The sequence below is a fragment of the Bacillus rossius genome, chromosome 10 (assembly GCF_032445375.1).
Source record: "Bacillus rossius redtenbacheri isolate Brsri chromosome 10, Brsri_v3, whole genome shotgun sequence".
Lineage (NCBI taxonomy): Eukaryota > Metazoa > Arthropoda > Insecta > Phasmatodea > Bacillidae > Bacillus > Bacillus rossius.
This window is the reverse complement of record NC_086337.1, coordinates 35,050,633-35,065,652: the sequence shown is the minus strand read 5'-3', so window position 1 is coordinate 35,065,652 and position 15,020 is coordinate 35,050,633. Positions and strand designations below refer to the sequence as shown.

Below are 15,020 nucleotides of genomic sequence, written 5' to 3'. Positions count from 1 at the left end.
TAGAGTTTTTTTTAAAATAGTTAAAATGTCCTTGAGTTATGAAAATCATACATATTCAAAAATTTAGAACATTACTAATTTATAGTTAAGATTGAAAGTATGTGTTATAATTGAACTTTTTGGTGTCAAAAAAGTAAGTGTGTACTTAGGTACATACGTTAGAACTTATACTTTTTGGGCATTACTAAATATTTACTATAAACATTTAAAAAAACTCATACTATAACACTAAGTATACGTTTGTATATTTATTTTTTTCTTAAACGACAGAAATCAGACTATAAATACTTCCTTTAAACAAACCTTTAACTTATTGAGCTGATTCAACATTTAAGATTTAACAGAACAATTTCACTACAAAATTCTTTTATTTTTCATGGCATCAAAAATATATAGGCTAACAATTTCTTGTGTCTCTACAATATGATGAAAGCTGAGCTATCTTAACTTTTCAGTTTTTTAAGGGTTGTCATTATTTCAGTTTATGACTATAAATTATAACATAAAGTATTAAAGAATAGTTATACCTTTATAGAGTTTTATTTTTTAATATCCATGCTTAGTATGAATTCTGCGATGTTCATGAAAGCAATATATACTGATGAATCACGCGAGTCCACCATCTTTTCAAGATTTCAGAGATTGATTACACATTTCCGTTGCAATAGACTTCCGTTCTATTCACAAGATTACTCCTACCTAATGACGTATACCTTGAGCTAAGATTACCTACACATAAAAAAAAACAGAATATTTGAGAGGTTGAGAGCTAGTGCTACTATCATCAAGAATGATTACAAATCTCATTTGTTAAGTACACAACGTTTTGCGTACTTATAAAACCGTAAGTGCGACTGCTGTACACATTGATACTTCAAGCAAGGATATAGTTGCAGACCTTGCTTCCCCTAGGACATGGTCATATAGATAGTTCTGGCAAATTGCTATCCTTGGCGTGACTCCGCTTAGTGGAGCTCGCGGCAACTTGCGAACTAACGGCGCTAGTAGTAGCTTAGTCCAATCTTGACATTGGGTTTAGTGGGAGTTTCGTAAAACCAAATTTAATTTTATTCGTTGTTCTGGCACGTTTTTTTTTTTTTTTAAACTTCGTTAACAGATTATGTTTTACCCGGGATTCGAACCCAGAGCCCATTTACTGTACGCTACGTAGGCCGAACCCACTCAATCACAGCACCTTTCGTTTGTAATTGATGTAAATATTTCTTATGAATTTTATATATATTGCAAAATAAAATATTAAGAACTATTTTTTTTTTTGGTTGACACAATATGTAGAGACCAAACAATTATACGGGTCTGGAACCGCTCCGCTACCTACAACCACAGCGGCAAGTGAAGAGGGAGATCGCATCAACACGAAAGTGCCTGAACTCTCGTGTTTGCACGTGATCTTTCCCGCGAGATAGGGTGTTGTGTAGGCTTTGAGCCTGAGACACGCCTAGGTCCTCGCCTAACTTGGCCCTACTAGCTGCCACTTTTATTACTGTTCGCTTCGCTGGCGTCTCCGGCACATGGGGGCCGGAATTGTTTGCCGACTTCCAACGCCTCGAAAAGGAGAAGTTTTTTTAAAAATATTATTTTGCTCCTTCAGGAAGTCGTGAACGCTCAGGCGGCAAAGAGAGACGTCCGCGAATGTTGAAGAAGATGTAATGTATAGGCTTCTACGTCCTTGGGGAAGGCTAAAAATCAACTCCGCTGGAAAATATTGGCGGGCAGAGTTAACGCGTTCGCGGAGTAGCGAGTGCCAAGGTAAACAACTATAAATAAGAATATAGTTATGAGGGTTGGTACGCCTCGTTTAATTTACAATCACAGATAGTTAATTATTTGGTAAATGCCTTACCACACAGTAAAATTCAAGAATTGTGGTACTTATGCTTCTTTTACGATAGAGTGTTTATGCTACTTAAAAATAAATAATTTTCCTTTAAGTATTGAATTTTCAAATGTTTGAAATTTCCACATTATGCAATACCCAGAGAACTCCAGACGACGTTTACTAAATAATTTGAAACATCGTCCTCTATTTGACACGACGTTTAGAACTGCCACCGTCCAAGGCTTAAAGGAAAGATAAATAACCTAAAATATTGTAAATAATTTAATTTTAATCCTGGAGTTGTTTTTTTAAGTGGCTGGTGTGAGAGTGCGCGAAATTTGTTTTCAATAATGTTTCAAATACGCATTTTACAAAAGTATACGTAACTCTTTTTTATTTATGACGTGACGTCTAATAAATCGATTAACGCCGTTACACACATTGATCCGTTACTCTGTGTCCCGTTACGCTGTGTCCTGTTACGCTCATTGTTCCGTCACGCTGTCGGCGAGTGCAGTAATAATATGTTATGTTACAATTGACTAAAAAATTATGGTGATTCATATAATTGATGATAGATATTTGATTACAGTTTATTTATATGAAAAATTGTTCATAATTATATTTAAACTTTATAGCTAAACGCCAGTTATTAAAATTAATTACAAGTCATCTACACGTGAACTGATTCGTCGACTGTTTATAAAGTGAAGTGAAAAGTTAATGTGGTTTTCATTGCTTATTACAACAACAATTTCGGCAATAAAGGTTAATTATTCTTGCATTTTAAAAATCTGATTACTAGTATAATATCAAGTATTTATTCATTTATTATTAAGATAAAAATTATTCCATTTTATTTATAAAAGTATGCAATCATTTCATCAATGTTTTGTTATGACGTTCTCACGTTAAACTATCGTCCGTAAACCGACTTTACAGACAACCAATTTTTGTATTTTTGTAAGATAATTAAAACATATATATCTACACACATAATACTGTGTGTGTTAAAGACGATCTTCCTGATTGATTTTCAAAAATAATATTTTTAGGAATAACATTCATGCGCCTATAAATATTTTTTTCGTCAAAAACGTCTCAAATACTACATAACAGAGGTATTGGTCAATAGTTTGTGACTAAAATTAAACTATCAATAATACTCCAAGAAAATATATACCAATAAATGGTTGAACACACACCATCGGTATACAACCACTCACTGACTGATACACACTTTATTCAAATATTTATGTATGTACAATAGAAAATAAATATGTTGGTTTGAGCTTTATTTATAACATGGCGAAATGATAATGCTACAGTTACTAAAAACTAAAACGCTACAAAACAAAAAAAAAATTTTTTTGCAAAACTCCGTTCCCCCGGAGAAACCCCCGGAATGGCCACCGCATGGGGAGCCAAGAAACGAAACGGGCTCCCCATTCGGAAGCCACCTGGAAGGTTTTTTTCTGTTCCACCCACCGTTTCTTTGGTAGCCTGACTTGTTACAAAGGATTGTATTCCTACCAGAGAAAATGCCACCATTTTGTCTGGGCAATCCGCCTTGGAGGAGCCGGGGCGCGAACCCGGGTCCTACAAGTCACAAGGCAGGCGCTCTACCCCAGAACCAGAGTGGTAGAGCGGATACTTGCAGTCTTCTTAACACTGACATGATGTTATTCCACGAGGTTACTATAGTTTCGTGTGTCAACACGTGCAGTAAGTATAGTAACATCTAACCTCGGTAAAAAACAAATTAATCTATTTTTATGTTCTTCGTTCAACATGAATTGTGTAATTTCATAACAGTGAAATACAATTTATATAACTAGTCTGACAATTTTTTAGTTGATTTTCTGCAAAAAAAAAACTTACAGTTACGCTGTACAGTAATCATATAGAAATATAGACTAGTAAAAAAATATGTAAAGAGCTTTCACAGTCGATGGTAAAGTTATTTTGAAATGAATATAAGATATTAAAATAGTGTGTTAGTTAAAATATGGGTGTGCTTACAAGCATGAAGTTATTGTATAATATTTTCTTTATTTGGTTTTAAAGCCACAGTAAAGTTAACCTTGTTATTTCACTTTTGGCTTTTTTTGTTTTGTCGTGCTTAATATGCGCAGTTAATACTGGAAAGCTATTCAAACAAGGCTTTACAAATAACTGTTAAATATTGGAGGTAGTGGGGTACCACAAAACATAAATGGTAACACTATTTTGTAATGATTCAGTTATTTTCATGTAACTGTACAAATTAACAAATATGTAAGTTTACATGAAGTACTGTTCCATTTAAAAAGAAAATTTAAGGTGCACAACGGCAAACAGAATAAATAACCAAACGATGAAAATTAACAGATAAAAATTAAAAAAAAAAACATTGGCTAACAAAGACGCACAGGTGAACCCGGCGATGTTACAAAACAGCGACGACAGCAAAGACGAACACCGTAAGACACAGTTGAGAGAAAAAAAACAGATATTTTGAAAACCACAACGATGGTAGCACAGAATAACACAGTATGTTATTCCCAAGACAACAGTTGCGACGTTTCTGGAGAGAGATCTGTTCCCTTCTTAAGGCACAAACAGACTGAGGTTTCTCATGACACACAGTTTAATGAGTAATAGTGTATGTCCGAAACTACATCCTGAATTAATTTACCTATTATCATGTCGTTCGAGTATTACGACTGTATGGTCGCGTTTTAACTTATGGTAGTTTTACATTAGGGCATTTTTCCGTCGCCCCCGGCAGAATTCTTCGATTATGGTAGTGTTTCAGTATGGCAGTCTTCCATTATGACAGTCTTCCGTCGACCCCTGTCAAAACAGGAGGAAATTTGCCATAATTTAAAGCTACCATATTTTTATTTTTACAGATCGTAGTTATATGTATACAATGCAGCTTCCTAAAACGCATTTTTGGAAACATTTGTTTATATAAGTGCGCGATCTGTTGAGTTAATTTATGACTGGAACTACAGAAAGTCGCCGTCAGAAGCGCTATGTGTAACTTTTTTAGTTAACCTAAGCAAACAACTAGGGGGTTTACAGCGCTACCTAGCGATGTATTCTTCTCACTACTTCGAGAGAAACGTAGCTGTACTCATTCCATGGAATGTATAAGAAAATATTCCGCCTCGTCCTTTAAAATCATGGCAGTTTTCAGTTATGGTACATTCCGCCTTTTTCGAAGAGGCCAGGTGTAATACTGTCATTATGGTAGTTTTCCAGTATGGTAGTCTTCCGTCGCCCCCTTTAAACATCAACAGTTTAGAATAATTTTTGTAAATTTATCAAATTTATAAATTTATCAAATCCACAGCAAATTGATTTTTCTTCTTATCACACGCCTGTTTTCTCTGATTTTAAAGGAACAAAGAACTTTGAAATTCAAAATCGGCGTAGTTTCTACAGGAATCGAGTCATGAAAAACTTAAAGAACCCTTCGTTTATTAAAGATATATTTTTCTTTGAAAAGTCTGTAAATTTACTGTAATTTCTAACTATTTGTGCACCTGAGAAGAATATTATCGTAATTGACTTTTATTTTCGTCTGAACACGGAGCTATATTCACAGAGCGAAGATAGCCTATAAGAAAATCGATATTCCCGAAATACCCGTAACTCATGCAGCAAGACGTACTGTGAACAGAAAACGCGCTTTATAAATTATTTCTAATCGGTATTCGGAACCAGTTTTCCGAAGAGAACGGCAACGTGCTTAAAGCTGTATACAGTCCACGACCTTCAAACAAATTGTCGCTAGTGAAATTTTTATAGAAGTGAGTATGGTAGAGCAGTGCGTTTGATCTTTCCGTCATGTTGGCATTAGAAAGTCCGTAAGTTTTTGCAGCTTTAAATGAAGTTCGCAGAAATTCCGTCGCCATTTTCTGATGGGGAAAAACCAATCCCTAAAGTTTCAGTCGACATACAGGAAAAAAAAATATTTACTCTTACAAAAGATTATTTTGTGTACCAGTTGCCACGAAATAGTTGTTAATATTACAGTATAGATATTGTAACTTTTTACAACACGTGGCTCTGGTTATTTTTGCGTGTGTAAAATACGGTTTTAGAGGTAATATTGAGTATTTATTACGAATATTGGCAGATAGTTTTTTTTTTGTTTTAATTGATATTTCATTCTAGCACAATTGTTTTTTATCCATGGAAAAATAATCGAATATCTAACAATTCCACTGTATTTTATTTAACCATGCTTATGAATGTACCCAGTTAATACTGGAAAGCTTTTTCGGGAACGGTTCGCAAATAACTTTAATATTGGAGGTACTGAGACAACGCGAAAAATAAATTCCCAGGTAATGATCCAAACCCAGTACAGCTGCGAACACTATTCTGTAGTGACACAGTTGTTTTCATGTAAATGCACAAATTAAAAAAATATCTGTTATTTTACGTGAATATTTCTGTTCAATTTACAAAAAAAAATACATTGTGGTGATGGTGAGGTACATAGTGACATTTACCTCGACACTACTAACTGCGTGTTAAGCTATCGCCTTGCACCAGTGTGACCACCTTCCTAAACTTATTTTTGGTATGGATGAGTAATTTTTTTTCGTCTTTAGAAATAGGTAGAGTCCGCTTTGGCGCTGTATCGCTATACAACCAAATACACTAGAGACTAATGCCGTACAGCAATATACTAACAATACAAGCGAGAGTGTATACAGCCTATTATATATACACATAAGTTTTAGACGAATTCACCCTTCATTTGGGGGGGGGGGGGGGGGTGTTGAACTATTATTTTTTTTAACGTAACTATCTTTCTTCGCATACATACAAGGGAATTTTCGTTCTTTTTTTTTTCATTGATAATGTTTCGTAATCATGTAAACAATAGTTATGGATATTAAGCCGATTAAACCCACCAAGAATTTCAATCTCGAACAATATACCAAAAAAAAATATCCTCTTTGGCAATCAGCATTTAAAAGTAATCTTCTAAAACTGATTTTAACTGAAACTGAGCACGACGCTTTAATATCCAGGCGGTTAGCCGTGTGAATGCCGCCGATATTGGCTGCGTCCTGCTTTCCTGGCCACGGAGTGAAGCCATCTCGGTCAGTAACGAGTTTCCGCACTGCGCTTATTGCAGGTGTTGCTACACACAATAAATATATATACATATATATATATAGAGAGAGAGAGAGTATACAAAATGAGATATATATATAGACACATATGTAGAGATGTAGAGGGATATGCAGAAAGATATAGAGGTATGGGTATATAGAGTAGAAATGTAGAGATATAGTGGGAGATATAGAGAGATAGAGATAGGTAGATATACATGTAGAGAGATGTAGAGAGATAGAAATGAAAAGAGATATTGAAATTGATATGCAGATATATACATAATTAGAGAAATAAAGATGCTTTGTATGTGTGTACCTACTTGAAACAATTTACAAAAAAAAAATAACGAGGCCTTGCAACGCATGCTAGTAATTAGCTAGTAAAATATAAATAAATTTGCACAAGTACAAAAAAAGAAGCTCACTTTTTTGTACGTTGAATAGAAGATAATTCTATAGCTGCTTGTTAATGGTTGCTGCATTTGACACGCGGCTTCGATGCCGTTGGGTGTGAAGAAAAAAAAAGAGTGGGGGAGATAGTGAGGGCCGGGGTAGGAAAAACCTGAGGTTCATTGACCCCAAGTCAGACACCCGAATAATCCGTGTTCGTCCATTTTGAGCTCTCTCATTTTTCTATTTCTAATTTTTTTTACTGTTTTAAATGTAAGAGTTTGGTTAGGTTAGGTCTGTTGCAAAAATTAAAAACTCTCAAAAGCTCGTTCTGTAATTTTTTCGGGAGCGGATGTTTTCGCACGTCTAGGTATCGTTAGCTAAAATGAAAGGTTCTTAGGTTATGTCAGTCACATAAATAATACTTAAAATGATTTCTTAATTATTAAATTTCTTGATAAATTTGTTCGTCTATATATACATATATTTTTAGGAATGATAGGTTTTTCAACATCAGGTGATATAACCATTATGAAAGTGTGGTTAGGTAAGTGACATTTGAAATACTTTAATATAGTGAAGGTGTATGCATTACTTAAAAAATAATATATATTTTTTAATCCCTGCCGTGAACTTGCACGAGCGAGAAGAGAACTTAAATAAGTAGGGAACGGATCGAGGCTTAGTGAATATTAAGCTTCCTGGGGAGAAGGGAAGATAAAGAGGAAGTATCTGATGGCTTCTATTCAACAGTCAACACGAGCTCGGAGAGAGACGTAATTAGTCGTCCCACAAAAATTCAGCTGTCGGGTTCTGTCGAAAGTTACGCTGAAAACCGCATCTGATGCATATATGTTTTAGTTTCTGATAGAGTAAAATACTTTTTTCTACTTTTAACTGACAATCAAAATTTTCTTTCTTTTTTTTTACACTCATAGGAAAATAATGGAGAGAGAAGTAAGTAATCCGGAATTCTAAATGTCTCATCGAAATGTTTCCTACTTTGCTTTTACCTAAAGTTCTTAAAACCTAAGTTAAATTGCTCTTTGTATAAAGAAACTAATAAGGAACCATGATACTTAAAATGTTACGGCCATGGAAAAAAAAATATTAGTCAAATTAACAAGTTATCAACCACAAAGAATTGTTATTTTTAATTCCTTTTTTATTGTTTTTTTTTTGTAACCATAACCCTAACACGCATCATTTGGCAAGAGAATTGTTGAAAATGTAACTAAGTTGAGGATGTAATGTCTGAGATATTTGTTTGAATGAAAATCAACTTTTTGTAGTAAGTAGTTTTAACTAGAGACCGGAAAATCTAGCGTTTTCAGTGATCTGTAGGATATCCTCCAGTGTCACATGCATACTCGATCACATATTACCTGTTCGTTGGCTACTTACTTGTGAGACATCTCAACTGTGTTGCCCGTGATTCGATAACGTTTATATGTATTTTTTTAAACCGTGGAAAAGAAAATCGAATACATTCAATAATTGGACTTTAATTTATTTTCTTATTCTTATTAATGTGCTTCATTAATACTAGAAAGCTATCCGGGGAACTATTTACAAATAACTGAAACTATTGAAAGTACTGGGACAACACAAAGCATAAATGTCTGTAAGAATCCGAACAACAGTTTTACTCCGAACACTAGTTTGTAGTGATACAGTCGTTTTCATGTAAATGTAAACAATTGTAAATATCTGTAATTTTACATTGATATTTCTGTTCAATTTACACGAAAATTTATTACAGTGTAGCTATGTGGTAAAACTTTTCTTTTTTGCGTTGTCTGTGTTTCGTGGCTGGTTTTGAGTTTTCCCTCAGGAACGCGTCAGCCGTCGGCACACAAATCACGGCCGTTTTTTGCGGAAGCCTCCGCGATATCAAACAGGGCAGTGGCTTTGCTTTACTTGCAGAAAGGCCGCCGATCACAAGTAAGGAACGACTGGCGTGGGCATTGCCTTCTACAGCGTAACGGGAACTCGGATCTTTTCGCGAAAAAAAAAAAAACCAAGGAGGAGCCGTGATAGGCTGGGGACGCACATGCGCGCGTGTTACCGCGCAGCCCTTACGCGCTAGTCGTCATATCGCCCTCAGTACCTGCACTCGGGACTGCTTGCAAGTGGTGCGTCAGTGGTAAGACAGTGGACTTGCATGCCACAGTTTGTGTGCCGCTACCTGTTCAATCATTCTCACTTTTGTTTTCCGTGCACTGTTTTTTTTTTTTTTTTTTGTTAATGGAACAGAAATGTTCTTGTAAAATTTACAGGTATTTTTAAATTCGAAACATTTACATGAAAACAAACTGTGTCGTTGCAAAATAAAGAGTTCGCAGCAATCTGGGTTCGTATTCTAGCCCGGCTACCTTTATTTGAAAAGCCGTTCCCTGAATAGCTTTCCAATAATACCTGCACAAATCAATAAGCGTAATAAAACGAAATAAAGTCCAAATATTGAATACTCGTTTTTTTTTCCATGTTTAGAAAAAATATGGTTGAATGAAACTTCAATTAAAATATAAAAAAATATGCGCCAATCTTTGTATTTAATACTCGGTATTATTTCATATATGAAAAAATAACCATAGCCATGTGTTGTATAAAGTTACAATATTTTTTATTGTATGTAGGCTTACAAACTATGTCTTGGCAACTGATTTCCAAAGAAATTTTTAAAAAAGTACAGAAAATTTTTTTCTCCGTGTGTGTTGTGCATTTACCGTTTCGAATGACCTCGCTGTCTACAAGAGTACGACTAAAAATAGTAAATTTCAAGTTTAGCGTCTTTTCCGTAATATAAATGTTAAAATTATTTTTCATTTACCCAAAGAATAATAATATTGATATGAATTAAGTATTCCTAAGTCTTGGCTAAATAAAATGCTGAGGCTTCTCTAGTAATGTTGTCTAACAGTTTAAGCTTAACATCATTTGAACAAATCCATTTTATCATTACCAAAACCAATTTGCACATTAGACAATAACAATATCTACCCCGAAACGTTAGCTCAATTTACATCCTAGTCGTACACACATGTGCCAGATAGATAAATATTTTTTAAATTGCAATATATAACTTGATCAAAATTTTTTTAATGCTTTATTAAATCAATATTATTTATTTCGTAAAGAGATATTCAAAATATTTATTAATATTTAGGAACGTCATATAATTTTGTGTAAAATGTGGTCCCCCGTATGTGACCCTAAGTAGAACATACGGCCTCGCTCCAGGGTCGTGTAGTAGGCCTATAGTGTACAATACAGCTCGCTTTAACCTTTAACAAGTTCGCTTCGCCTTAAGGAGCCTGCCTAGAGTTATTGAGCCAAGATGATAAGTGAGACGTTTGCTGGTGCTTCTAGTGCGCTGTCGCCTCTAGGCGCAAGGCTCTGAACTGGCGCGCAGTCTTCTCGTCGTGCAGCCATGAGATTTGAGCGGTAACCATGAAATTACATGGAGGTGAAATGAAGATAAAGTTGTAGTTCAAGGCCCCTGAATGTTTTCAAGACTCTGTAACACGCGTTTACACCAGTTTCACTCTTCTAAAAAAAATTGTTATGTGAACATAACTACTCAACTGCCCTCGGCGTTTTCTTAAGTGCTTTTCTTAAGCGCACACCGCTCGGATATCTTGAGCAGTTTTTTTTTTGACGTGACAACGTCTATTTAATAGATGAACGCCGGCTGCATGCACGAAAAAGTGTCCCGATACGCTGTGTCCCGTTACGTTGTGTCCCGTTACTGTCATTGTACGCTTGCGCCGCATCTATCTCTCTTCCACTCGATTGGAACAACCATCGATTTGACTTTTTCGAGGCACATTAAACTTGAAACAATCCCATTCGTTTCCTACTTTTCCTATCATCGTCCTATCCTTAACAGAATAACACAGATTGTAAGAAGTTAAATAGCAAAACATGTATAAAAGTTATAGTTAAAATAATCTCTTCGTTAAAGTAATAAACATATTTGAATAAATGAGTACAAATAAAAGTAAAATTTATCATTTAAATTGTAGATTTCTTTTCACTCCTTCTTTGTATCCATACAAAATAGTGATAATTCAATAAAAATGATTCAATTTTATTCATAAAAGTATGCAATCATTTCATCAATGTTTTGTTATGACGTTGTCACGTTAAACTGTCGTCCGTAAACCGATACTTTACAGACAACCTGTGTAGCTGTGCGCGGGACAAGAAACAAGACTCACGCTGGCTCTGGAAGGCGGACGAGTCGTCGGCGGCGGCCGCGGCGAGGAGGCAGGTCAGCGCGGCCATGAGGCAGGTCGGCAGCGGGGCGGCCATGGCTGCGGCGCGTCGGGGCTGTCCCCGGGTGCTGCTCGCGGCGGCCCGTCGAGCGCCGGGCTCATGTCCCGGCAGTGGGAGGCGCAGGGACCAGCCCGCGGCGCGCGGAGGTTCGCCGACCAAGGTCTTCCGCGACGAACACAAGACGCAGCAGCTCCGCACAACCGAGAAGTTGCAGAACCTCCTCCCCCCCCCCCTCCTCCTTCTTTTCCCCTACGGTCACACACGCTCCGCCGGGAAACTAAGCCGCGACGTCGCCGAGAGACACGCCAGATCGCACCGCGAGAATCCACGCTCCCAAGCCGAACATGCTGCTGTAATCACTTACGGAATTCCAACAGCGGTTATTCCCCCACTGTTTCAAAAAATTTTGGACGCGTCGTTCGGCCCGATCAGGACCGAAAGCTGGATCCGGCAGATGGAACGAAGGGTTCTCCCCCCCACCCCGGACCACCGCGACGGAGGAGGAAGGGGGCCTTTTTCGTCGCGCCCCGTCGAACTTCCCCCCGCGCGTGAACCCAGGCTCTCTCTTCCAGCAGCGCGACGCGCGCGTTTCACCTCGACGCGGGCCGGGACGCGACTAAAGGCTGCGTCGCCGGCCGATCTTGTTTCTCTACCTCCCCCCCCCCTTCCCCCCTCGGCCTGCCGGGCAGAAGAACTTTTCCCTGCCGCGGGGACTATTTTCGGAAAAAGCAAGCCCACGCCCGCTCCCTACTTTATTCCTCTAGGAGAGCACACAGTCTTCTACGACTCGGGAAGTTGTCCTCTGCTTTTTTTTATTTATTTCGCTTCTTTCCTCCGTCCTCTCTTCCGTCGCCACATCTCTGACCCTCTCTCTCTCTCTCTCTCTCTCTCTCTCTCTCTCTCTCTCTCTTAACTTTTTTTCCTCCTTAACTCTCACACACGTGTTTGTGTGCTTGCGCGCTTATACACTACGGCGAGGACTTGTAGTCCTGACCAGGAGATGGTTCTGGGAGTATGTTTTGGGAAGGGAGGGAGCTGGGATGGTATCGTGGTACATGACAGTTTCTCGGAAGAGCGCCAGTTTAAACTAATAGCGGGAAGTAGAAAAAAAAGAAGCGCGATACATTAGCGGAAAGCTTGAGTAGCAGTGCGGGAAATGTGACGAGTTAATGTTTTCAGCGGCGCAGCGGTTGGATAGCAGACTGACCTGCCAATCGTGAACTTCCGTTCGTAACTTTCGTGTCATGAGGCGAATGTATTTTACTGACTTTTAAGGCGACACACTTTCAATGAAATGCATTTGCGGGTATTTCTAATTTTATCGTTAAGATAAAATGTGTCGTTCTTTCCCGAAGCTTTCGTAAAAAAAAAACAGTTTTATTCCATGACGTCACTGTGTAGAAAGTTATTAAAACTATCGCTTAATGAACGAGAGGTCACGAAGTCATTGAAACTAATTAAATAAATTAGTTGTATTTCATTAGTACGATATGAATTGGATCTGTACCTACGTTATGTGGTACTTTTATTTATATTTCCTTTCTTATACATCATAACATATATTAATATCCATTAAATTAGATGTGTTAATATGAACTACCTACATTATTATTGCTGAGCTAAGTTTGTTAAATCTGTTACTTTGTGATTTTTATTTTTATATCAAATTTTAAGCTAAGTTTGTGTTAAAAGAAAATTAACTTTTACACTATTAAAACATTTTCAGCTATAATTTATTAAGAACTCTGGTTACATATTATGCAAATATCTTCATAAATTTACGGACACTGAGATCACTTTCTTTGAATATGAATCCAAAAGAACATTCTTGGTATTGTATTAACAAACCTTTAAAAAAAAACTTGGTAAGAACACTCTTCTTTTGTCCACGTGCTAGTTTATCCTTGTTTAGAAAAGAAACATCCAACAGTTTCTAAGAAGATTCAGTTATTTTAAATTACGAAGAACTCTTCTTTTAGTTGAGGTTAATTTATTCTACATATTTTAAAAGTCCGTAAATTTACTGTAATTTCTTACAGTGTGCATGTATTATGTAAGTAACTTGACTTGTTTCCTATCCCAGAGCCTATGCTGTGGTAGTATTAACTATTTAAATAAATAAAGGTTTCCACTGTGAAGTTAAGAACACCCACGAGTCACAAAGAGAGGTGAGGTAATCGAATATCTCGAACTTGCTCAAGCGAGCGTAGTACATACCAAGGGATCATTAAGTTTGTTGTTTTTACATTCATCGAGTCATTTCGCAATCGAATTGTATCCATGTCATGATGGCTCGATGAAAGTAACGATAAAATTAATGTAATTTACCACAATTCCATAACAATGCTTGACCTGGTGACAAATTTTCAATGGATTTGTGTTGTTGTGTGATATTTCAACATCCCTTCTTAATTGAATCGTTTGTTCTGCAAAGTACAAAAAGCCAAAAAAAAAACTTGCAAAAAAATGTTACGCAGTCATGATTTGTTTGAAGAATATTGATTCTAACCTGGGGATATAAAATAAAACTTAATTATGCATGTTTCTAGTAATAAAGCATTCAGGTGTAAACATTGAATGAATGGTCAGTAATTGTTAACGTGAAAATTCGTAGAGGAAATTATTTTTCCCTCGTGAAAAATTAAATATGAGCTGAAGCTCTGCTTGACCTAGAATATAAACGGGCGTCTAACGAGCCTTCGAGTTTGGGGTGGGGAGGATGTGAGTGACCGCTTCAATCCCCTAAACACCCCCCCCCTCCCCCCCCCTTTTTTTTTTTTGCTCTCGTCATTGATAGGGCCGTGTTGCTTGTCAGATCAGGGAAAACATTGTACCCCATTCTCCATTCATCTGCAGGTCGCTGCCACATACTCGGTGGCCGGAGTGTATCTTCCTTTTCATTCAAGTGCCTTTCTTCTTCTTTCTTTGTTTGGAAAAAAAAGAAGGGGGGATTTCTCGCCACTCATCTCCGTACATGATACCCGAGCATGTTCTGCTTAAATGGACGGGTAACCCCCTCCAAAAAAAATGTGGGCAAGTCTTTCAGTACTCGACAGAAATATGTAAAATCTAACGACGGTAATGAGCACATTCGTGTTGCAAATACACTTACAACACGAAATTCGGACACGAAATTTAACCTAGAATTCTTTAAACTAATGTCTAGTGTGATAAATATAGTACATGAATTGTGTTTTCAAATATGTACATTTTTTCCTTAACGTGTCGTATAACATGCGGTATTTTTAACCATGTAGATTTTTAAAATATCAGGATGCCAAACAATTGTAAGGTTAACAGTGTCGTTATTTTGAACGTATGTGTCAGTTCAACTCTTACAGTATTATTATTATGTAACTAAGCCTGAGGATATTGAAGATAATTCC

General features: G+C 36.9%; 1 protein-coding gene across 1 annotated transcript in view; it reads right to left on the bottom strand.

Moving 5' to 3' along the window:
• LOC134535646 (nephrin) overlaps positions 1–12,228 on the bottom strand; it is a 357,918-nt gene extending 345,690 nt beyond the window's left edge. Inside the window, exon 1 of the mRNA XM_063374832.1 lies at positions 11,577–12,228. Within this exon, the coding sequence (XP_063230902.1) occupies positions 11,577–11,670 (94 nt within the window). The 5' untranslated portion in view covers positions 11,671–12,228. The remainder of the gene's footprint in view (positions 1–11,576) is intronic.
• Between the last annotated feature and the right edge of the window lie 2,792 nt (positions 12,229–15,020).